This window comes from Macaca nemestrina, chromosome 8 (assembly GCF_043159975.1).
Source record: "Macaca nemestrina isolate mMacNem1 chromosome 8, mMacNem.hap1, whole genome shotgun sequence".
Lineage (NCBI taxonomy): Eukaryota > Metazoa > Chordata > Mammalia > Primates > Cercopithecidae > Macaca > Macaca nemestrina.
Window position 1 is genome coordinate 137,009,823 of NC_092132.1, and position 25,404 is coordinate 137,035,226.

At 44.7% G+C, this 25,404-nt stretch overlaps 1 protein-coding gene across 1 annotated transcript in view; it reads right to left on the reverse strand.

The window, feature by feature from the left end:
• LOC105463734 (platelet derived growth factor receptor like) overlaps nucleotides 1–25,404 on the reverse strand; it is a 68,435-nt gene that overhangs the window by 42,468 nt on the left and 563 nt on the right. The window contains exon 2 of the mRNA XM_011710994.3: nucleotides 11,797–12,094. Within this exon, the coding sequence (XP_011709296.1) occupies nucleotides 11,797–12,094 (298 nt within the window). The remainder of the gene's footprint in view (nucleotides 1–11,796; nucleotides 12,095–25,404) is intronic.

Here is a 25,404-nt window from a genome sequence, read left to right on the forward strand (position 1 = left end):
CAATATGCATATGAAAAATCCCAACATGACTTACCGTTAAAGAAATCCAAACCAGAACCACAATGAGACATACTCTCACACCGGTCAGAATGGCTATTAACCAAAGCCAAAAATAACAGATGCCATCAACGTCGTGTAGGAAAGGGAATGTTTACACACTGCAGGTGGGAATGTGGATTTGTTCAGCCACTGTGCAAAGCAGTTTGGAGATTTCTCAAAGAACTTAGAGCTACCATGTGGGCCAGCAATCCCATTACTGAGTATATATCCAAAGGAATATAGATTGTTCTACCACAAAGGCACAAGAATTCATACGTTCATTGCAGTTCTCATCACAATAGCAAAGACATGGAATCAACCTAGATGCCCATCAATAGTAGACTGGATAAAGAAAATGCGGTACATACACACCATGGAATACCACACAATAAAAAAGAATGAAATCATGTCCTTTGCAGCAAAATGGCCATTATCCTAAGTAAACCAACACAGGGATGGAAAACCAAATACCACATGCTCTCCCTTTTAAGGGGGAGCTAAACACTGAGTACACCTGGACACAAAGATAGGAACAATAGACACAGGGGCCCACTTGAAGGTGGAGGGCGGGAAGAGGGTGAGGACTGAGAAACTACCTATTGGGTACTAAGTTTATTACCTGGGTAATGAAATAATCTGCACACCAAACCCTCGTGACATGCAATTTATCCATGTAACAAATCTGCACATATACACGCTCAACCTAAAAGTTGGAAAGAAGAAAAAGAACAGGGGTGTAAGATAAATAATCAGAAGGTCCCTTTTAGGTCTAAAGTTCTTTGAGCTTGTTCCCAGAGTCTCAGGTCACATGATCTTAGGGGTCTGACTTTAGATCCCCTCCAGGCTCAGTGCCGCCGGCACCACTCATTCATGGAAACACACATGGAGGACCGACAGCATGCTGGAGACTGTGCTGGGTGCGCGGAAAACATCAGGAATAAACAGACACCCTCTATGGTTAGAGACTAGAGTCATTGCTGCTGTGAGAGGAAGAAGTGGGAAAATCCAAGAACGACTTAGACAGTAGCATCACTGTTTGGATGCGGGAGTGAATAAGGAAAGTGGTATTCAGAGTGACTCCTGGGCCTCTGGTCAAGAGCAACTGGATGGATTTAGTGCCATTCTCTGAACTGAAGGACACAGGAGGATGACCAGGTGTGGAGAAAGACCATGAGCTGAGTTTGTTTATTATTTCTTTAGAGATGGGCCTCGCCCTGTCTCCCAGGCTGGAGAGCAGTGGCGCAATCATAGCTCACAGCAGTCTCAAGCTCCTGGGCCCAAACTATCTTACCATGTCAGCCTCCCAAGTAGCTGGGACTACAGGTGTGCACCACTATGCCTGGCTCATTTTTAAAGTTTTTTTTTTTTATATTTTTAAATTTTTTTTTATTTTTAGAGATGGGGTCTTGCTCTATTGCCCAGGCTGGAGTGCAGTCATGGATCATAGTTCACTATGGCCTCAAATCCCTGGGCTCAAGTGATCTTCTCACCTCAGCATCCTGAGTAGCTGCAACTACAGGCATGTATCACCACACCTGTAATTTAAAACAAATTTTTTAGAGATGGGGGTCTTGCTATGTTGCCCAGGCTGGTCTTAAATTCCTGGCCTCCCCTGTTGCTGGGATAGATGGTTCAGCTTAAATAAAAGCTCATGAAATATCCAAGCAGATATTGTGAGCAGGCAGCTGGATAGCTCAGTCTGAAGCTCAGAAGAAACATTTAACATAATATAGGACAAATTGAGGGCATTTGCCAGCATGTAGAGAGGAGTATACAGAGCCAACATTCAATGTCTGGAAGAGTGGAGGATGCAGAGCTGGTGAAGAGGACTCCGGAAGAGCTATGAGACAGAGAGAAAACCAGAGGGACACAGGACTGTGGAAGCCAAGACAAGATGCTTCACTCGGCTAAACGGAGTTGGTGCAGGAAATCTCAAGGCATGGAAAAGGGAACTCTGGATTTAGCGCCCTTGTTGACCTTGGTGAAGTAATGGGGCCAGGAGTCAGATAGTTATTGAAGAGTGAATAGGAAAAAGAAAAAAAGTGAATACAGTGGGAACAGACACTCCTCCCAGGGAACTGGCTGTGAAGGTTATGACAGAGGAAGATGGCTGGAGGGTGCATGGGGGTCAAGGCAGAATTTCTTAATTTGGTGAATATTGATGAAAAGGACCCATAAATCCTTTTCAAGGAGATGTTGACGACCCAGAATGAAGAGGCAATAAGGGACATGTTGAGGTTCCTGAGAAAGTAGGTAGAGATGAGATCCAGGGCACAGATAGTGCTTTGGCCTTAGGAGGGAAAATCCTCATCCTTCTTCCCCTGTCACTGGTAGAGCAGGGAAGGAGGACATGTAAGATAAAGCGAAGGCGATTGGAGCTCCAATTTCTCAATAAATTAGGGGATGACTTCATTAGCTGAAAGTGAGAGCGAGAGAGATCAGACGTTTAAGAAGAGAGAAAAAGTGACCTTTCTAGATAAATGTATTCAGTTTTGCCAGGCAGAAGTGAGGTGGCCACAACTACTGGCAGCCACGGCCACGTGGCCAGTCGTATGGCTCCTTCCAGCAGTGCTCAGGGTCCATGTGCAGACAAGAGAAAGGAGATGAACAGGGTCATTTAGGTCAGAAGTTTCCAAGTGAATATGAAGGAAGAACAGAGAGCAAAGGAACTTAGGACATGTTCAAGAGTTCAGTAGAAATGACAGAAACCAGAATTGGAGACTATTATTCTAAGTGAAGTAACTCAGGAATAGAAAACCAAACATGGTATGTTCTCACTGATATGTGGAATTAAGCTATGAGGATGCAAAGGCCTAAGAATGATACAGTGGACTTTGGGGACTTGGGGGGAAGAGTCTGGGGCGGGGGGGCGAGGGATAAAAGATAACAAATGTGGTGCAGTGTATACCGCTCAGGTGATGACGGGTACACCAGGATCTCACCAATCACCACTAAAGAACTTAGGTAACCAAATACCACCTGTACCTCAGTAACTTATGGAAAAATAACATTTTTAAAAAGAGAGAGAAATAAAGACATACAGGGGCAAAATGTGGATAAAGAGGGAGAAGGGAGAGTCAATGGATTAATGGCTCTATGAGGTCAAGGAACAAGAGGTTCTGTATTAGTCTGTTCTCACATTGCTAATAAACACATACCTGAAACTGGGTAATGTGTAAAGGAAAGAGGTTTAATGGACTCACAGTTCCACATGACTGGGGAGGCCTCACAATCCTGGCGGAAGAGCAAGGGATGTATTACATGGCAGCAGGCGAGAGAGAGAATAAGCACCAAGAGAAAGGGGTTTCCCCTTAGAAAACCATGTGATCTCGTGAGACTTATTCACCACCATGAGAACAGCATGGCGGAACTGCCCCCATGATTCAATTATCTCGCACTGGGTCCCTCCCACAACATGTGGGAATTACAGGAGCTACAATTCAAGATGAGATTTTGGAGGGGAAACAGCCAAACCATATCAGGCTCTGAGCCAATGGGGATGGATCCAGGTGACACAGCACCATAGATATGAAATATATTAATACTTTGTTGTTTGCCTAGCAGACCCACCTCCCAATACACGCAGTGTATACACATCAGTACTCAGTAATTATCTTTAAATGTTGAATGAATGAATGACTAGGAACTGACTTCTGACATGTCCCCTAAACCCCTGGGGAAGCCAAAACATACTTCCTGAGCTCTGGTATGTGTCAGACATTGTTCTAGGTGCTAGGAATCTGATGATAAACCACAGATGTGCTCTTTGCCTCAAGGGGTTTATTCTTTCAGGAGGGAAGAAGGACACAGACCCCAGATTATAAAGAAGTAATCAATGGAATAAACACATCAGCAATAATATATTCATATTCCAGATCAGGAAGCTGGGTGCTAGGGAAATTACTGATCACAGACCACTTTGCTGGTTAGTTATAAAGGGATAATTCAAATCTAGCTGTGCCTCAGCCTCTGGCTTCTCTGTTCCATAACATTCTTTGTCTTTATTCTCATTGAAGGAAACATAGAGAATAACACATTTATCCTTATTGAGTAAATTGAATGCTTTCTCTGTGTTACACATATGAACCATGAAAGTTATTTATATAATAATGTTTATAACTGCACTATTTATGATAGTAAAAAATCAAAGCCACAAGCTGGGAACCCCATAAGATGACAACGCAATGTTACATTGATGGAATACCATATTGTCATCAACATCGTAAGTAGATCTACATAAAAATCCATATGAAACTACTGCAGGTTAGAACACATTAACTTACTGCAATATTGCTTTAAACACTTATTTTCCCAAATCCCAAATTCATAGTTGAGTGGGTCCTTAGAGACCACCTTGTTTTACAGGCCAAAGAAACTGACGCAGCATCCTTGCTAAAACACCACCATGAATAATCAGTAAGAAGAGATGGATTTCTGCGTCCTCCAATCCTAGAGAGATGCCAAATTATATTTGGGTGCCGTGAATGTTCCTTTCTTTATATTGTGTTTTAATCATTTACCAAAATCATTGATGAATAAAGCCAGATACATTAACTCATTAAAGTCTTAAATAAGCAACTACGACACTCCCAGCACTTTGGGGAAAGCAAACATATATTGCATTTTTCTCTACTTGGGCATTTTACTTCCTAGAGCTCTAAAGTTTGTTAGACCTTTTTCTTCTTCGTTAATTGCTCTCTCTGTTGACCTGCTTTTGTAGGTGAGTGTGAAGAACATTTCACGATTTAGTAGGAAAAGATGAAGTAGTCAGAAGGTTACATTCAGATAAATGTGGTCACGCTTCTAGAAAGCCACCAATATTGGTTAAAACTACAAGACTTGGCTGGGTGAGGTGGCTCATGCCTGTCATCTCAGGACTTTGAGAGACCAAGGTGGACGGATCACTTGAGGCCAAGAGGCAGAGACCAGCCTGGCCAACATAGTGAAAGCTCGTGTCTACTAAAATACAAAAATTAGACAGATGTGGCAGCTAATGCCTGTAGTATCAGCTATCCAGGAGGTTGGGGCACTAGAATTGCTTGAATATGGGAGGCGGAGGTTGCAGTGAGCTGAGATAGTGCCACTGCACCCCAACCTAGGTGACAGAGTAAGACTTTGCCAAAAAAACAAACAAACCAAAAAAATGAAAAACTACAAGACTTTGTTGGATGAACACCTGGGGAGCTTCCAAACTCAACACTGTCACAGCCCTGGAAAGAACTCTTTCTACGGAAAAAAGAAATCACACAACGAATACTTCGCCATCCAAAGGCACCACGTTCTGGGAACGATGTCAAGAGTCCATTTCTTGAATCTCTGGTGTGAAATAAATCGTGGGTTTTTTTTTTATCGTTGGTTGATATAGCTATGACTAGATGTTTTTCACATTTTTTCACGTTTCGTAAGTTTTTGGAAGCCCACATCCGTCATTAGTTTCTTCTAAGGCTCTTGCTGTGCTTCGGATGAACAGTATTTAATGTTAAAGAGTCAAAATTTGTTTCTTCAGATGCTGAATATCTCTCTTCAGATTAATGCTTACTCTGAGTCTTTAAAATGTTTTCAAATGTATTTTAATATATAATTTAGATATATGTGAAAATACTGTTAGAAAACACTAAAATTTCAAGCATGGAATCCTCTAAGCTTAAGATGCTTTGTGTAAGTCAAAGACTAAATGTTCAGAATAATTTAAATTATGTCAATTCTGTTTTTTTTAATAAAAAGTGTATGAATCCGACTTTGGTGAATCAGGTCGTTTAAAATGGATGTGGTACTGGAGGCGGGGCCGGTCCTGCAGGTGCGCTGGCTTCTTCCCACGGAGTTACATGCAGCCCGTGCACCTGTGAGTAGCCCAGCGGCCAATCTGGCCAACGGGCCATTTTACAGGAACTGAGGTCCAAAGAGGACATGGACACCCCAGCCCGGTCACAGTCACATGGGGCTCAGTGGACAGCCTTGGATTGAACGTGGGCTCCTAACTGCCTCCGGCCACTTCGCACCAACTGGGATGGCCCAGGTCCCCCAGCAAGGGTAGCTCCGGGGCTTCCTGGCTGGGTGCTTCCCATTGGCTGCCAGCTGTGTGACACCACAGGGCAGAGTCTGTGGAGGCCCCACCCACCTCCTGTCAATGGTCCCATCTGCCAGGAAGGATGAGGACTCGCAGGTTTCACCCACTGGAGGCTCAACCTGAGGAACGCTGGCCATGATGGGTGGGTTCACCTTGGGCTGACCACCCACTGGGCCTGCCTGCCCCTCCCTCAAAAGGCCCCTCGAGTTGTACGGGCTGTTGGGAGTTGGCTCAGCCTCGAACGACAGACAGCACACCTGTTGACCTAACCTCACTGGACAGACTCCAGGTGGACACCAACTCCTCAAGAGCCCCATGACTTCAGCTCTACCTGGGGCACCCAGCACCCCCACCCCCCCACAGGGCTAGAGGCCCTGAGATCCTGAAAAAGGGGCAGAAAGTAGGGAAGGTGGAGGCACCCTCCTCTCCTGTTGGACAGTTGAGTTCTGAGGGCAAGCCCTGGGCCCAGACACGCAGAGACCCTGGCTGCCCCGGCTCTTGTTTGTTTAGGCCCAGGTTCTGCCCAGACCAAGGCCCAGGAGAGCTCTCAGGAGGCTGAGAAACCTCCAGGCCAGACAGAAAGTTGGGGCCAGAGCTGGGTTTTAGAGATCCTACAGGATCCCAATGGGACGGCTACCTAGGTGGGGCACGGCCTGTACCCAAGAACAGGAGGGTCCTCCAGAGAATGTGCCACCACCAGGGATATGAGCCGGGCCTGCCCAGAGCCTGGGCACCTTTGGGAGCAAGAAAAGTAAGGTGGAACTTGGAAAGGCTTTCAACGCCAGGCTGACGCTTGAGGGGACGGTGGGCAGGGAGGGAGGGCGAGAAGGCTCCCTCTGGCATTTGGGAGCAGGTGGGTGGAGGGAGAGGTCCCTGGAGGTGGCTGCAGTCCCTTAATGGGGGGCCTTGCTCGGGGCATGTGGGGCTCTCCCTCCATCCAGAGCTGGCCCAAGACCCTTAGAGTGCTGGCAAATCTCACTGCTCCTGACCCGGCCTGTGTATTCAAAACAAAAACAGTAAAACCAACATCAGGATGTCCATCAGAAAAAAAAAAAAATGTATGTGGCAAATCCCACTTTTGGGTATATATCCATAAGAATTAAAAGCAGAAACTCAAAGAAATATATGCACATCCATGTTCATTGTGGCATTCACAATAGCCAGAAGGTGGAAGGAGCCTAAATGCCTATCGCTGGATGATGGATTATAAAAATGTAGTCTAGGCCAGGCACAGTGGCTCACACCTGGAATCCCAGCACTATGGGAGGCCAAAGTGGGCAGACTGCCTGAGGTCAGGAGTTCGAGACCACCCTGGTCAACATGGTAAAACCTCATCTCTACTAAAAATACAAAAATTAGCCAGGCACGGCGGTGCGTGCCTGTAATCCTAGCTACTCTGGAAGCTGAGGCAGAAGAGTCGCTTGAACCTGGGAGGTGGAGATTGCAGTGAGCTGAGATTGCACCACTGCACTCCATCCTGGGTGAAAGAGCAAGACTCCATCTCAAAACAAAACAAACAAAACAAATGTAGTATAGGCCAGGCATGGTGGCTCACGCCTGTAATCCCAGCACTTAGGGGAGGCCGAGGTCAGGAATTCGAGACCAGCCTGGCCATCATAGTGAAACCCTGTCTCTACTAAAGATACAAAAATTAGCTAAGTGTGGTGGTGTGTGCCTGTAATCCCAGCTAGTTGGGAGGCTGAGGCAGGAGAATCACTTGAACCTGGGAGGCAGAAACTGTAGTGAGCCGAGATCGTCCCACTGCACTCCAGCCTGGGTGACAGAGCAAGACTCCATCTCAAACATAAAATGTGGTATATATATACAATATAATATTACTCAGCCTTAAACAAAAAGGAAACCATATCATATGCTGTGACATCAAAGAACTTTGAGGACATCATGCTGTGGGAAATAAGTCAGCAACAATAACAAAAATATGCTGCATATTCCATTTATATGGGGTACCTAGAGTTGTCAAACTCATAGAAACAGCCAGTAGCAAGGTGATTGCCAGGAAAGAGTGCTAGGAGAGGAGGAGTCCAGTGGGCAGAGTTTTGGCCATGCAAGATGAAAACGGTCTAGAGGTCTATTACACAACAATGTGCCTATAGGTAACAATACTGTACACTTCAAAATTATTTTTTCTTTCTTTTTTTTTCTGAGACAGTCTCACTCCCATTGCCCAGGCTGGATTGCAGTGGTATGATCATGGCTCACTGCAGCGTTGACTTCCTGGGCTCAGGTGATCCCACCCCCTTAGCCTCTCAAGTAGCTGGGACTACAGGAATGCACTCCAAAGCCAGGTTAAATTTTTTTTTCTCGTAATTTTAGTAGAGATGGTTTCGCCATGTTGCCCAAGCTGGTCTTGAACTCCTGGGCTCAAGCCCGCCCACCTTGGCCTCCCAAAGTGCTGGGATTATAGGTGTGGGCCATCATGCCTGGCCTTCAAAATCATTAAGAGGGTAAATCTATGTTATGTGTTTTTTACCGCACATAAACATATATAGTGGTAAGCCTTTCCATATATCTTCCAAGCAGAATATCCATATGTTCTCTCTTACACACATGCACTTCAAGTGTAGAAAGAGAAACAGGAAGAATGGATTCACTTTCTCCATTTCCACTCCCCATCCAGCCCACTCAGCCTTAAGAAGGACCCTATCCTGTTTTATCCACGATGCTAGAAGGTAGAGTCAGAATAAAAATGTGAAAGATGTCTTAACACAAGAGGATAACGGAGATAAGTAGACAGTTTACTATAACTTATACATGTATTTTATTTATTTTCCAAGTCGTGTGTATAGGGGAGTGTGTGTGTGTGTGTGTGTGTGTGTGTGTGTGTGTGTGTGTCTGTGTGTGTGTGTGTGTGTGTAAGAAGGACAAATGTATCAGGGAGGCTTGTCAGTCAAGCATTAAGTAGGGAAAGCTAAATGCCAACCACTCAGCTAAGTCTCAGTGAAAAACAAAGATGTTGAAAGTAGTTTTCAGTGTGAAGAGAGCCGGGAAGATGCAACAGCAAGTGCTGTGGGAACACACAGCTTGGGGGGCCTGCCATGGGTTTCCCAGAGAAAGTGATGCCTGAGGTTAGCCTGGTGCTGAGGGGCCCAAGAGTGTTCCTGGCTATGAAAGCAGCAAACTTGAAGGCCCCAGGAGCCTGGTGCTTTTGAGAATCTTACAGGAGCCCAGGGCAGCGAGAGCAGAGTGACCCATCCAGATTAGAGGTGACTCCAGAGAGACGGCAGAGGTCAGGGAGGGCCTCACTGCCGTGTGAGGATGTTGGACTTTATCCTCAAGGGCACCCACCGAGTGGTTAGCAGGGGAGCCACACGCTGCACTCTGACTTCTAAGTGTTGGTCCAGCTGCAGTGAGCAGCACTAGCCTGGGTGTGGTCACCGCAGTATCAGAGATGGCAGAGAACAGCAGCTCAGACAGGGGACAGTGACTCCAGCAACACAAATGGACAGATGCCCATTCCTGGAAGAAGGCTCAATTGCTATGAAGAGGGAATTGAGTCATATATTAGGTTGGTGCAAAAGCAATAGCGGTTTGCCATCATTACGTTTCATGGCAAGAACCGCTATTACATTTACACCAAACTCATAGAATTTTGAAATGTTAAAATGAAGGCTGAACTGGCTTAACCTGGCGACTGACTGGATGTGGAGAGTGTGGGAGAGAGGGAGGAAGCATGGATGCCTCCCAGTCTTCTGGTTGGGTAACCAAGTGGATAATGATGTCCTCGAGGGAGATGAATTTCTGCAGAAACACAGTTTGTGTGGAAATATGAATCTGTTATGAACATGCAGAGTCTGAGATACCTGCCCTCTGCAGTCTTTTTTTTTTTCTTTTGAGATGGAGTATTGCTATGTTGCCAGGCTGGAGTCCAGTGATGCAATCTCGGCTCACTGCAACCTCCGCCTCCCAGGTTCAAGCGATTCTCCTGCCTCAGCCTCCCAAATAGCTGGGACTAGAGGCATGCACCACGCCCAGTTTATTTTTATATTTTTAGTAGAGACGGGGTTTCACAATGTTGGCCAGGATGGTATTGATCTCTTGACATCATGACAATCTGCCCGCCTTGGCCTCCCAAAGCGCTGGGATTACAGGCATGAGCCACCGTGCCCAGCCTGCCTGCAGCCTTTCTTTCTCCCACTCTTGTCATCTCAAACAACGTCTGGTATCTCTCCATTGTAAATCGATCCTATTTCTCCATCATATATGGAAATAGGGTCAGAAAGAATCTTAGAAATCATGTCATCCCCCACCCTCATTCTACACATAATGAAACAGGCCTGGTGGAGTTTAGGAGACTTCGCCAAGGTGCACAGGACTCTAACCCCATACACACCCCCTGACTCACAGCCCGTGCTCAGGTTCCTCCCAGCATCGCAGAAAGTATGTGTTTCTTTCTTGCTTCTCACACTTGCCGCCGTCACCACCATAACCACTCTTCCTGGTCTAGAAAGCCCAGCCTCCTGAAGGTATTCATTTAAACATGAGAAATCACTGGCCTTCTTACCAGTTGAGGCCTCTGAATGTAACAGTCATAGATTTATGAACGTAAAAATAATCAGAAGCTACCGGGCGCGGCGGCTCACGCATGTAATCCCAGCACTTTGGGAGGCCGAGGCGGGAGGATCACGAGGTCAGGAGATCGAGACCATCCTGGCTAACATGGTGAAACCCCATCTCTACTAAAAATGCAAAAACTTAGCTGGGCATGGTGGCAGGTGCCTGTAGTCCCAGCTACTCGGGAGGCTGAGGCAGGAGAATGGCATGAACCCGGGAGGCGGAGCTTGCAGTGAACCGAGATCGCACCACTGCACTCCAGCCTGCGTGACAGAGCGAGACTGTCTAAAAAAAATAAATATATAATAATAAAAATAATAATCAGAAGCAGTTGAAAAGTAATTGAAGTTGATATCTAGTCAAGTTGCTCACAGGAATCTCCTGTTAGATCATTTCAGTTTTCATTATGATTATTTAAGAAATAACATAAAACATGTCCATTAATTTACACAGTATGTTTTTTTAATATTTTTTTTGAGACGGAGTCTCCCTCTGTCACCCAGGCTGGAGTGTGATGGTGCGATCGTGGTTCACTGTAACCTCCACCTCTGGGGTTCAAGCGACTCTCCTGCCCCAGCCTCCTGGGTAGCTGGGATTACAGGCACATGCTACCACATCTGGCTAATTCATATTTCTTGTAGAGACAGGGTTTCACCATGTTGGCCAGGCTAGTCTCCAACTCCTGGCCTCAAGTGATCTGCCTGCTTTGGCCTCCCAAAGGGCTGGGATTACAGGCATGAGCCACTGCACCTGGCCACACAATATGAATTTTTAAACATCCATCTCTACGCAAAATAGTTTTCTATAAAATTTTGGTTTCCTATAAAATGTCACTCACCATACATTTTCAAATAAAATTGTCATATGGTTTTGTTACATGGTTTCCTATACAATTTCACTCTTTCAACAAATGTTGGTAGGATTTGCAGTTGTTTTTATTAACTGGGTAAAGAAATAAAATCTGTGACTTTCGTTCTTTGAGTTTCTATTCTAATGATCTATTAGGGTAAAATGCAACATGTCAGAAACAATGTATAATAACAGTTAAGAAGGAATTTTGTTAACTATTACAATTACAAATACTCAACCCTACACAGTTAAAAAAAAAAAATGCTTACCTGATGCGAGAGTCCTTAAAGGTGTCAAGATATGCAGGGTAGCTCCATCCAATTCTACTCCCCTTACATCGAAGCTCTACACTTTGCCCTGCCAGCAGACTCAGGGTAGCGGCGGGTTTCTGGAAGCGACCTTTATCCAGCACCTGCATCATGATAGACTGCATCTTTGGTGTTGAATCGGCTGAGTCCCTGTCCTTTATTTTAGGAATTTTGGGCTTCACCTTCTTGTTGGTAGGTTTGATTCTATTCTCCCCTGGTTCCTTTGGACGCTTGTTCTTGGGAAGGTGTTGGCCAGTAACTGCACAAACCAAGGAGAGAGAAATGCACTATAGTAACGGCATCCTCGGAATATTTGAGGCTGATAACTTTTTCTTCTTCTTCTTCTTCTTTTTTTTTTTTTTTTTTGAGACAGATTCTCACTATGTTGCCTAGGCCGGAGTACAGTGGCATGATCTCAGCTCACTGCAACCTCCGCCTCCCAGTGATTCTCTTGCCTCAGCGTCCTAAGTAGCTGAGATTACAGGTGCCCGCCGCCGCACCCAACTCATTTTTGTATTTTTAGTAGAGACATGGAGACAGGGTCTCACCATGTTGGCCAGGCTGGTCTCAAACTCCTGACCTCAGGTGATCCGCCTGCCTTGGCCTCCCAAAGTGCTGGAATTACAGGAGTAAGCCACCATGCCCAGCCCTGTTAACTTTTAGATAACTCTAGAGAAGATAACTTTTTAATCCTCCCCTCCTCATATCTCAATATTGTTTTCAGTAAAAGTCATGTAATAATCATTTTTTGATTCTATAGTTTTAAAACAATCATTAAAAAGGAAAATATTTCAGCTCCAAAGATACTCAAATTCAGCAAAATAGTTCATGTATGAGCTAAAATTTGCCCTTAGAAAACAAAAATATTATTGCCTATAGTTCACACTGTTGCACAGTCTCTAAGTGGTCACACAAAACAGCCGAACTGAAGCCATTCAAGGCTGTTTCTTTACTTTGCAGTCTCTATGTTGTCACTGTTTTGATTCTACTGTTTAAACACAGAAATATGTAGTTCCACAGAGACTGGGGGCATAAACTGTGCTGAAATTGCATGCAAAATATTTTGTGTTTATTGTTAGAATCTCACTCTATCACCCAGGCTGGAATGCAATGGCATGATCCTAGCTCACTGCAGCCTTGAACTCCTGGGCTCAAGTGATCCTCCTGCCTCAGCCTCCTGACTAGCTAGGTCCACAGGTATGTGAGACCACGCTGAACAATTTTTTTTTTTAGAGTTGGGGTCTTGCTATATTGCCCAGGCTTGTATCTAACTCCTAGCCTCAAGCAACACTCCCACCTAGGCCTCCCAAAGTGCTACAATTATAGGTGTGAGCCACTCTGCCCTGCCAAGATTTTGAACCATGATGAACTTTCTCTCAAAACAAATGGTAAAGTGGAGATTACATTTGTCAGGGGCTGGTGATGTCTAGTTGGAATAAAATGTTTATTATTAAAGAGTAAATATTAAATGTATACTAATCTGAAACTTACATATAAATGATCAAAACTCAACTGTAACTGTAGCAATGATTTAGAATTTCACCAACAAAATATCTTTGGGGAAGGAGTATTTTATCACCAACATTGTTGAGAGTTGCTGGCAAATAGTGATAATAAAAAGCTAACTGACTTTAAGTTGCTTTTATGGTTGTTTTTGTCTTCTCTATAAATAAGGCACCCTTACTGACTACACCCAGGGAAGAGTCCCCCCTCACTGTTCTGCCTGTGGTGGGCCACCAGACTCCTAAAATCTCAGCTAAGCCCCTTGCAGCCACACAGTTGTGTCCACGCAACAAGAAAGAAAAGCGGACTGTAGGCCAGGTGTGGGGAGACAGAGGTTGCAGTGAAAACAATGTTGACATATGAGGAGGGGAGGATTAAAAATTTATCTTCTCTAGAGTTATCTAAAAGTTTTCAGGACTGGGCATGGTGGATTACTCCTGTAATCCCAGCACTTTGGGAGCCAAGGCAGGTGGATCACTTGAGGTCAGGAGTTTGAGACAAGCCTGGGCAACACGGCAAAACCCTGTCTCTACTAAAAATACAAAATTAGCCAGGCATGGTGGTGCATGCCTGTAGTCACAGCTGCTAGGGAGGCTGAGGCACGAGAATTGCTTGAACCTGGGAGGCGGAGGTTTCAGTGAACCGAGATCATGCCACCACACTCCAGCCTGGGTGACAGTGAGACCCTGTCTCAAAAAAAAAAAAAGAAAGAAAAAGGTACTGTAGAGTTTCAGTTTGACCATCTGTCCGCACAAGCTCAAAGGCCACCTCAATAGATACCCACAGAATTATAAAATTTTCAAACTTACGACATCCTTAGAGATCATTTAGGTCAAGTCCTCATGTTGTACATTTAAAAACTAAAGGAGGCCCTCCCTGAAAAGCTGAATAAACTGTACAGAGTCACTCAGCTGGTTAGTGGCAGAATGTGGAGCAGAAGTCAGGCCTCCTATTCCCATTCCAGAGAGCTCATTTCACTATGTGGAGATAAACATTCTGTACATATTTTGAACAACCACACAGCCCTTGGCCAATTGAGAGAACGACAGGGCATTTATAGAACATGTGGTAGATTAGGAGAAAAGTATAATAAAAAACACAATTGATTTGGACTCAACTGTGTAATGATGAATTTGGTTTCCTTTGTGTGTTGCCCTTTGAAACGGGAGCCATGGGGCCTCCCCTCTTAGTTCAGTGTGGCCCTGAGTCTAGAACCAATCCTGCCCTTGGGATCTCTTGGCTCAGTGTCAAGATCGAAGCCTCACTCTTTGGGCTTCTATGCCTCAACCCCTGAGCCCTGCTCTATTTTCTGTGACTTCATGTCCAGCTGTGACCTGTTTCTTCTCTTAGGCCTGAGTCTCTTATTTCCCTTCCTTCCCCTACTAAGGTTCCTCTTGGTTACAGGCCTTACGGAGCATCCTCTATCCTTCCAGGGAGTAGAGCTGTGACCTTGAACCCTAGTCTCCAAGGCGGAACCCCCAACACCTGCTGCTGAATCTGCTGTTTGCCCATTATTCTGCTCACCCTGGACATGTGGTTTATCACTCCTGGTTTTAATGATAGGTGGGGGTAGACAATGGCTCCCATGCACACGCTCCCAGCCTCCTAGAAGGAAAAGCACTGCAATGGCTGGGAATGTGTCAGACCAACAAAAGTACATTGATCCAGCAACATCAATTGTGAAGCATAAGCCTCAGCTCTGCAATAAGGTAGAAATTACAGTTTTCTTCTTAAGATAGACAATAATAGGCCAGGCATGGTTGCTCACACATGTAATCCCACCACTTTGGGAGGCCAAGTTGCAAGTTGGGAGGTTTGCTTGAGGCCAGGAGTTCAAGACCAGCCCGGGCAACATGGTACATGGCTACAAAATTAAGGAAAAAAAAAAAAAGCTGAATGTGGTAACACATGCCTGGAGGCTGAGGCAGGAGGATCACTTGAGCCCATGAGTCTAAGTTTATGGTGAGCTATGATTGCACCACTGCACTCCAGTCTGGTTGACAGAGCAAGACTCTGTCTCAAAGAAAAAAAAAAGAAAAAAAAAGAAAAGAAAAGAAAGCCTACCATTACAATGTCCAAGTAATCTGTGCCCTGTAAATATTTTAATGCCTGTGAGATTAAGAAAACTCTGGATTAATGTCTAATTTGGTGTTCTGTGTATCATGGAACAGGAATTCAAGCTATCAGAAATGACAATAACCATATGTAAATCCTATGGAATTTAGACAAACAGAGCTACTTGTCTGACTTCTAAGCTGTAATACGTTGTTATCTATGTTACTCAGGAACATCAGATTACCTGATTATGGAGATTATGTATCCAAATATTTGCTATCTATGCAAAATAATTTGACCTTCTGACCAAACAGCCCCACCAGCTGATCTAACTATATAGTTGGTGCAGCTGCCTGACCACAAAATTGGCCTGTGGTTTGAGGGTAATGATGCTAACTTAAAGGACCAGCCTAGTGGCCCCACAGATACCCAGACATTCCTGGAAATGAGTGACTCCCAAATCCCATGTCTAACTTTTTAAAAGATATGACTCTTCAGCCTAACTATGTCAACTGGTTATTTTTGAAAGACCTAAAAAATATAAGAATTCATCCCATAGATAAATAAAAGTTAAAGTCCATTACCATTGCATTTTTGAGACTATTACATTGTATATTTTATAGAGAAACAGGTGGCAAAATTCAAGAACGATTAAATAGCATTACTAACTTCAGGTCCAGGCCTGCCACTTACTCGTTGTGTGAACTTGGGAAGCTACTTACCCTCTTCTGTTTCCGTTTCCTCATCTGTAAATTGAGAATGATATGGTAACAACTACCTCATAATAACTATAATAGTTACTGTGGGAGTTAAATGAGTTAATATGTCGAAAATGGTGAAATTAGCATCTGGCCCATAGTGAGTGATTGCTGGCTAAGTGCTATTTGTTTTTCTGTGGTTGTCACATGAGATCTCTATGAAAAACTTGTGGTGGAGGCTAAGCAGATATTATTCTTTTTAATGTATAGATGCCAAGTAGTTCACTCCAGGTCATCAAGAAGGTAATGAAAAACCAGACCCTCTGACTCCAAGTCTAGAGCTTTCTCTGGCTCATGCCATTGCCTCTCCTTCCACATAGAGATTAGCATGTTGTTGCTTTTACACTTTGTTTGCACAAGTCTCTTGCACCGTGAGATTCTTTGTTTGATGTGACATGGAGTGCCAAGCCACACAGAACTTGACGCTGGGGATAAGAGCCTCGTCTTCCTGGAAGAGCTGGAGATACTTTTCCAAGGCACACGTTGGATCCCCCCAGTGAGGAGATGCTGATCAAAACCTCATCTCCAGCCTGGTGCGGTGGCTCATGCCTATCATCCCAGCACTTTGGGAGGCCAAGTAGGGTGGATCACTTGAGGCCAGGAGTTCAAGACCAGGCTAGCCAACATGGTGAAACCCCATCTCTTCCAAAAAATACAAAAAAATTAGCCAGGCATGGTGGTACATGCCTGTAGTCTCAGCTACTCGGGAGGCTGAGGCATGAGAATTGCTTGATCCTGGGAGATGGAGGTTGCAGTGAGCTGAGATTGCGCCACTGCCACCGCACTGCAGCCTGGGCAAGAGAGTGAGACTCTGTCTCAAAAAAACAAGAAAACAAACAAAACCCCAAAAACCCTTATATCCAAAATAAATAAACAGATGTTACAAAGCGAGAAGGAAGCAGGACAAAGGACCAAGGTTATTCAGCATCAACTGAGACCCACAATCAAATCTTACTCATCAACAGTAACCTATTAGCCTCTCTAATAGAACTGTGCTGGAAGAGAAAATAAATTAATTAGAAGAATCGTTGACTGCAGCTTGGATGAGAGTTCTTGTTAAGCATAGTCATTAACATCAAAGCATAAAGTTGTTTGGTTTTCTTCTCCCTGATGGGCAGTAAAGGGGAAATGCCATCCTTAAAAGTAGCACCCCAGTAACCACGCCATACATTTTTCTGAGCCGCTCAGTTGCTTCCCAATTAGTTACACAAACCGAGAGAGGCCACCCTCATTTTTCCACTTTTCATGAAACACCCTGCAGGAACACACATACTTTTCCAGCAACAAAGCTGAGAAGGTGGGAAAGCGACCCTATGGAGAGGAAAATGTAGCAAGATGTAGTGAGCCCTTCCTTTCTCTATTCCTTTCGAGAACCCCACTCCAAAACACCCTCCTACTGTCAGAGATTCGAACCAGAGAGACTCCAATCTTGAATAGGGGCTGGGTAAAATAAGGCTGAGAACCACTGGGTGGCATTCCCAGGAGATTAAGTCATTTGTCACAGGATGAGACAGGGGGTTGGCTCAAGATACAGGTCACAGACACCTTGCTGATAAAACAGGTTGCGGTAAAGAAGCTGGCCAAATCCCACCAAAACCAAGATGGCAACAAACATGACCTATAGTCATCCTCACTGATCGTTATATGCTAATTATAATGCATTAGCATGCTAGAAGATACGCCCACCAGTGCGATGACAATTTACAAAAGCCATGGCAACATTACGAAGTTACCCTATATGGTCTAAAAAAGAGAGGAACCCTCAGTTCCAGGAATTTCCCATCCCTTTCCTGAAAACTCATGAATAATCCACCCCTTGTTTGGCATATAATCCAGAAGTAACAGTAAGTATAAGCAGCTGAGCAGACCATGCCACTGCTCTGCCTAGGGAGAAGCCATTCTTTCATTCCTTTACTTTCTTAATAAATTGGCTTTCACTTTATGGACTCACTCCGAATTCTTTCTTGCACGAGATCTAAGAACTCTTTCTTGTGGTCTGCATCAGGATCCCTTTCCGGTAACACTACCACTGTTTAAAGTATCATTTAAAAAACAAATAGCAGTTTCTGAGAATGAGTTCCTTCGATGCCAGGATAAAGACCTCAATTTGAAGTATTTTCCAGAACACCTGTTAGAACACAGCTGATGACTCTCTTCTTGAACAACTCGATTCACATGGCTCGCGGGACCCTCTGCTGCCTTGATTTTCCTCCTGTGTCATTGACAACTCTCCAGTCTCCGGCAGCTCTTCCTCATTTTCCTTACCTGCCTGGTCATTCCTCTCTAACTACCTTTCACTCTCTAAGTGACCTCACACAGTTCCATGACCCTTGCAGCATTTATATGCTGAAAGCTGCCCTAGCTCCTGTCCTGACCCCGCCTCTACACTCCGGATCTCAATATCCTGTTGCTTATTCAGCACAGCCACTTGAAAGACTAGTAGGCATGTCTAAGTTAGCATGTCCAAAATTTAGCATCTCAAAGTTAGCATGTCTGACCTCTGAATGCTTCCCTCATGCTCCCTTTATCAGCAAATGACAATTGCTCAGGACAAAAACTTCCAAGTCTCACTTTTTAAAAATTTTCCTCTCCAATCCAGCAACAAATTATTTTGACTTCATCTTGAAATATACCCTGAACCCAGCCTCTTTTCCTTCCATCCACTGACACCACCCTGGGCCAAGCCATGTACCATCCAGACATTTATACTATCTCCTAAGCAGCCCCTGGCCTCCACTGTATCACTCCTTCAGCCATCTGTGTTGCTAGAAAGGGACAGCTGAGGCTGAATCATTTATGCAGGAAAGAGGTTTAGGGAGCTCACAGTTCTACTGGCCAGAAGATTCAAGACAGGGCATCTGGTGAGGGCCTCAAGCTGCTTCCACTGGTGGCAGAGGTGAAGGAGAATGGGTGTATGTAGAGATCACATGGAGAGAGATGAAGCAAGAGAGAGAGGGGGAGGTGCCAGGCTCCTTTTAGCCAGCTGTTACGTGAATTAATGGAGCAAGAACTCATGCTATTAGTTCTATTACCTCGGGGAGGGCAACAAGCCATTCATCAGGGATCTGCCCCCAAGACTCAAACACCTCCCATTAGGCCCCACCCCTAACGCTGGGGATCAAATTTCAACATGAGGTTTGAGGAGGTCAAATAGCCAAACCATAGCATTGCACCTCTGGCCCCCCAAAACCCATGTCTTTCAAAGACTGCAAACTACAAGCATCCCTTCCCAAGAGTCCCCCAGATCTTAACTTGTTTCAGCATCAACTCAAAAGTCCAAAGTTTCATCTGAGACTTGAGGCAAGTTCCTTACAGCTATGAGCCTGGAAAATCAAAAACAAGCCTTGGCCATCCCCACCCCTATAACTTTGCTGTGTGAAGCCCACATGGCTGATCAGTTAGGTTGGAGTTGAATGTCTGTGTCTTTTCCAAGCTGAGGGTGCATACTGCTAATGGCTCTCTAATTCTGGGATCCCCACATCAGCCCCGTTACCATGGCTCCCCTAGGCAGTGCCCCGTGGGGGTCTCTCTATGGTAGTTCTTGCCCCTGTAGCAGGCTTCTGCCCACACACTCAGACTTTCTGATACATCCTCTGAAATCTAGGTGGAAGCTAAGCCTCCATCACGCTTGCATTCTGGGCACATGCAGACTTGACATGTGGAAGCCTCCAAGGCTTATGGCTTGTGCCCTCTGGAGCAGCATCTGGAGCCACACCTGGGGCCTTTTAAGTCAAGTGTAGAGCTGGTGCACCTGGGATAGGGGCAGTAGCATCCCGAGGCAGGGCAGGAGGGCAGCAGGGGCTGCCCCCCAAAACCACTCTATTCTCCCGAGTCTCTGGGCCTGTGATGCGAGGGGCTCCTCAAAGATTTGCAAAATGGCTTCAAGGCCTTTCTCTTATTTTCTTGACTACTAGCACATGATTCTCTTTTACTCGTGCTAATTACTTTACCAAACAGTCTCTCAGCTGTACCCCTGGATTCTTCTCCCAAAAATGCTCTTTCATTCTCTGCCATATGGCCAGCCTTCAGATTTTCCAAACTTTTACTCTGTGCTTCCCTTTTCATAATAAATTCTACCTTTAGGTCATTTCTTTGCTGCTGTAATTGATCTTGAGCCTAAGCTTTTTTTTTTTTTTTTTTTGAGATGGAGTCTAACTGTCACCAGGCTGGAGTGCAATGGCACAATCTCATTCACTGCAAGCTCTGCCTCCCGAGTTCAATCAATTCCCCTGCCTCAGCCTCCCAAGTAGCTGGGACTAAAGGTGCACACCACCACACCTGGCTAATTTTTTGTATTTTAGTAGAGATGGGGTTTCACCATGTTGGCCAGGCTGGTCTGGATCTCCTGACCTCGTGATCCGCCTGCCTCAGCCTCCCAAAGTGCTGGGATTACAGGTGTGAGTCACTGCGCCCGGCTGATACTAAGCTTTTAAAACCAGCCATACCCCCCACTACTAGAGCACTTTGCTGCTTAGATATTTCTTCTTTTGGACACCCCAGGACATCACTCTTAAGTCTGGCCTTCCGCAAATTCCTAGGGCATGAACACAATGCAGCCAAGTTCTTTGCTAAGGCCTAACATGGGTGACTTTTCTCCAGTTCCCAATAAGTTATCTGTTTCCATTTGAGACCTTGTCAGCATGAACTTTACTGTCTATATTTCTATGAACAGTTTAGTCACGACCGTATAACCAATCTCTAAGAAATTCCAAACTTTCCCTCCTCTTCCTATTTTCTTCTGAGCCTTTCAAACTCCTCCAATTCTCTGCCCAGTACCAAGTTCCAAAGCTGCTTCCACACTTTCAGGTATCTTTAGAGCAATATCCCACTCCTTGGTACCAATTTTCTGCATTAGTTCATTTTGCATCGTTACAGAGGAATACCTAGGGCTGGGTTGTTTATAAAGAAAAGAGGTTTATTTAGCTCATCGTTCTACAGGCTGTACAAGAAGCATGGAACCAACGTCTGCTTCAAATGAAGGCCTCAGGCTGCTTCCACTCAGGGCAGAGGACAAGGATAACTAGCAGTGCAGAGATAACCGGGTGAGGTGGGAGGAGGAGGGAACAGAATCTCTTTAACAAGCAGTTCTTGCCAGTAATAATAGAGAATGCACACATCCCCAAGGGAATGCATTAATCTATTCATGAAGGAACTACCCCCAAGGCCCAAACACCTCCTACGAGGCCCTACCTCCCACCACCATCACATGGGGAATCAAAATTCAACATAAGATGTGGTGGGGACATGCCATATACAAACCATAGCACCTGCCTTTGAAAACATAAATCAAATTACAGGTACTTCTCCATTCAGAAGCCTCCAGTGATTTTCATCTCATCTAGAAGCAAGCCCTAAATCTTCCCACGCCCTACAAGGCTTGGCCATCTCCTGTCCCACATATCACAGCCACACTGGCAACCGGTACAAGCCCATCTTGAAGCTGTTGCACTTGTGGCACCCCTGGAGCGCACAGCTTTGCTTTCAGCCACCTCTGGGGTTTGCTTCCTTGCTTCAGGCAGGCTTATGGCTCTCCATCCAAACAGCAACCTCACACCCCACCTCAGTCCTCTCCATGTCTCACCCTGTCTTACTGGTTAAATTGTGTCCCCTAAAAAGATATGCTAAAGTCCTAACTCCCACGTATCTGTGAATGTAACCTCATTCGGGAACGGAGTCTTTGCAAATGCAATCACATTAGCATGAGGTCATTAGGGTAGGTTCTCCTCCAATAGAACTGATGTTCTTAGGAGACAGACACACACACACACACACACACACACACACACACACACACGAAAATGCCACGTACAGACAGACACAGGGAGAAGATGGTCACATGGCAACAGAGGCAGAGATTGGAGTGGTGCAGCTGCAAGCCAAAAAATGCCAAGGGATTGCTGACCACAACCAGAAGCTAGTGGAGGCACAGAAGGATTCTACCCCCATCTTAGAAGCTGTGTGGCCCTGCTGACACTGACTTTGGACTTCAAGCCTCTGGACCATGAGCAAACAAACTTCTGTGGTTTTAAACCTCCTATTCTATGGTACTTTGTTATGGCAGCCCTAGGAACCTAACAGACCCTGATTAATGATTCTCGATGCCACTTACCACTTCCTGAAATTGTATCTTTACTTCTTTATTTTCCTCTGCATTCGATTATGAGCACCACAAAGAAAGCGTTTTAGAACCTTGTCTAGGTTTGAAAACCATCCATCTTCTGACCACCGCATCTCTCTCATGCCCTCAAACTTTTCTCTTTCTGAGTTTTAAGGATCAGAAATTGTTTTTTGTATGTCAAACATGCCAGCCAAGATCCTGAATGCTTCAAAGCATTCATTATTTGCATCAAAAACAATAAGGAATTTTAGAATTCTTTTTTCATTAAAATATTTCTGTACTCATTTTTACTCTGTTTTTTTTTTTTCTCAAGAATAAATGAAGACATGAAAGTGTCACAGGCTCCTGGTTAGAGAATCATCCTCATTGTGTCTCTGTCCTTACCTTCTTGAGATCTGGCTATATTGCCCTCAGACCATAATGAATGTCTTTAGTCCTCCCAGAAAGAAACCCCTTTCACCAGATATGAAATAAACCCAGGTTACTGAAGATCAGATTAGCATGGATCAAGGTTCTCATGTTGTTCAACAAAACAGCAGTGACAAATCAATATTAACACTTCAGTGTTTGCTCCTGACATTCAATAAAAATATGTAGGTAATCAAAAGTCAGAAAATGCTTGTGATTTTATACTTTTTAATGTGAAAATAGAAGCACCCTGTTAATAAACTCTGTGGCATGTATTCTATATAAATGCTGAAAATCAGGTGCTATGATCGACGTCTCAAAGTGGAATCTTGGATTATTACCTGTTTTCATCCCTCATTTTTATGCCACAGAATATTATAGGCCCTTTCAGCTACCCCTCTTCATGAGGAGAAAGAATATTACTTCCAAAAAAGTAAAGAATTTTGTAATTGGGAACGCAAACTTCACTGGGTCAGGCCAGATGTTCACCCCCATACACACTTGTAGGGAAGTCTTTTTCTCTTAGAAGGCTGTCTCTGGCTAGGTGTGGTGGCTCACACCTGTAATCCCAGCACTTTGGGAGGCCAAGGTGGGTGGATCACTTGAGGTCAGGAGTTTGAGACTAGCCTGGCCAACATGGCGAAACACTGTCTCCACTAAACATATAAAAATTAGCTGGGCATGGTGGCGCATGTCTGTAGTCCCAGCTACTCAGGAGGCTGAGGCATGAGAATTGCATGATCTGGGAAGTGGAAGTTACAGTGAGCTGAGATTGTGCCACAGCACTCCGGCCTGGGTGACAAAGCGAGACTCCATCTCAAATAGTAATAATAATAATAATAATAACAACAATAATAACTGTCTTTTAGATGTGATCAGAAAAACTAAAAGGCAGTGACACAGTTGAGTCGTGGGCCTTGTGTCTGGAGTTTGTGCTTTGGGATGGCCCTGAAGGCAGGATATTCCCAACCTGCCAATCAGAAACCAGCACTGGAAGGGCCTCCTGTGTAATCCACTCTCCTTAGTAGCTCCTGGCCACAACTCACAACACAACTAAAAACCAAAAACCATTCTTACTAGGTTTAGCCAAATGCTTACGTAACTTAATGAGGCACTATGTGTTCACTATTTCATCCATAAATGGTCCATACATTATAGATATGTGTACTTTCGTTTCATATTTATTTTTATTTTTTTGAGATGGAGTCTCACGCTGTCGCCTGGCTGGAGTGCAGTGGTGCGATCTCAGCTCACTGCAACCTCTGCCTCCCGGGTTCAAGCAGTTCTCTGCCTCAACCTCCCAAGCAGCTGGGACTACACGCACCCACCACTACGCCCGGCTAATTTTTGTCTTTTTAGTAGAGACGAGGTTTCACCATCTTGGCCAGCCTAGTCTTGAACTCCTGACCTCGTGATCCACCTGCCTTGGCCTCCCAAAGTGCTGGGATTACAGGCATGAGCCACTGTGCCAGGCCAGATGTGTGTACTTTTATAAACAAAATCTCAGTGCTATTATCACCTGAAATTTATCAACGATTTCTTATAGTCTGTATTCCGCTTTCTCCAATTGTCTCATAAATGCTTATTGTTTATATGGATTACACTTAAAGAAATGGTAATTTATTTAGGCAGATGTTTGTAATAAACTCACATGGACTGGGCGAGATCCAGGAGGCAGAATGGAAGCCACTTCCTGAGCCTCTAAGACCGGCAAGTTGGGTATAAACAAAAGAACAGCTGATTTGAAAATATTTTGCCTGGCCATCTCTTGTCCTATTCAAAAAATGATACTACAAATTACATTTCTGCTTTTTCAGCAGTGGCATACAAGGGCCTGCCAGGAGCATTTTAATATTGCATTTTACAAACTGAACTCATGCCAACTTCTCTCTGAGCAGAATTAAGTGTTACTCTCCCAACAGAAGCTCTGCCTACGTTTTATTAAGCCAGGCTCCAGGCTGAAGGATCCCCATTCTCAACTTCAAGTCCCGCAACTATCTTGGATTTTGGAAACTACAATGCGGTATTTTTTTGGCAAATGTTGTAGTTTCCTAGGAAAGAAAGAAACTCGTCAGGATGAAGGAGTGGATAGAAATGTGACCCAGGTTGAGCTGGCTCCAGCATGAAGTTGCATAACAGCAAAAGCTACTTTTCCACTAAATCTAAGCAAAAATTGTGCTGTAGCCCAGGAATTTCAAGAAAGGCTTGAGGATACCAGGATGTACCCAGATGAAACATGTGCTGTACAAATAACACCCACGGAGTGAATAGAACAAACAAAACACTTAAATGCTAACAATAATGTATAATATACACCACAGTAATACACACCCAGACATACAGAAAAACGGCACCTGACCCTGTGGTCACGAGTGTGCACGATGGTGCACATGGTGGACCCAGGGCAGGTACAGATTCAAAAATGCGCAGCGGTCATGGTCGCATACGCTGTACCAAAAAAAAAAAAAAAAAAAAAAAAAAAAAAAAAAAAAAAGCATTTTCTTCCCCCCTTTCCCATCCAATTAGATAAATATAACAAGCCATGGGGTTTTCATTCATTTTGAAGTTTCATACACTGACATTTTTGTTCGAAGATCTAGGCAGATCTTGCAGGATTCACTCCCAAAGTGGTAGACGGAACTCACCCAGGACTTCGAGGGGAGGGGGAGGTCACCTGGAACACTACAACGGAATCAGCGACTGCCGTGCTTAGGTGGCACCCGCTCT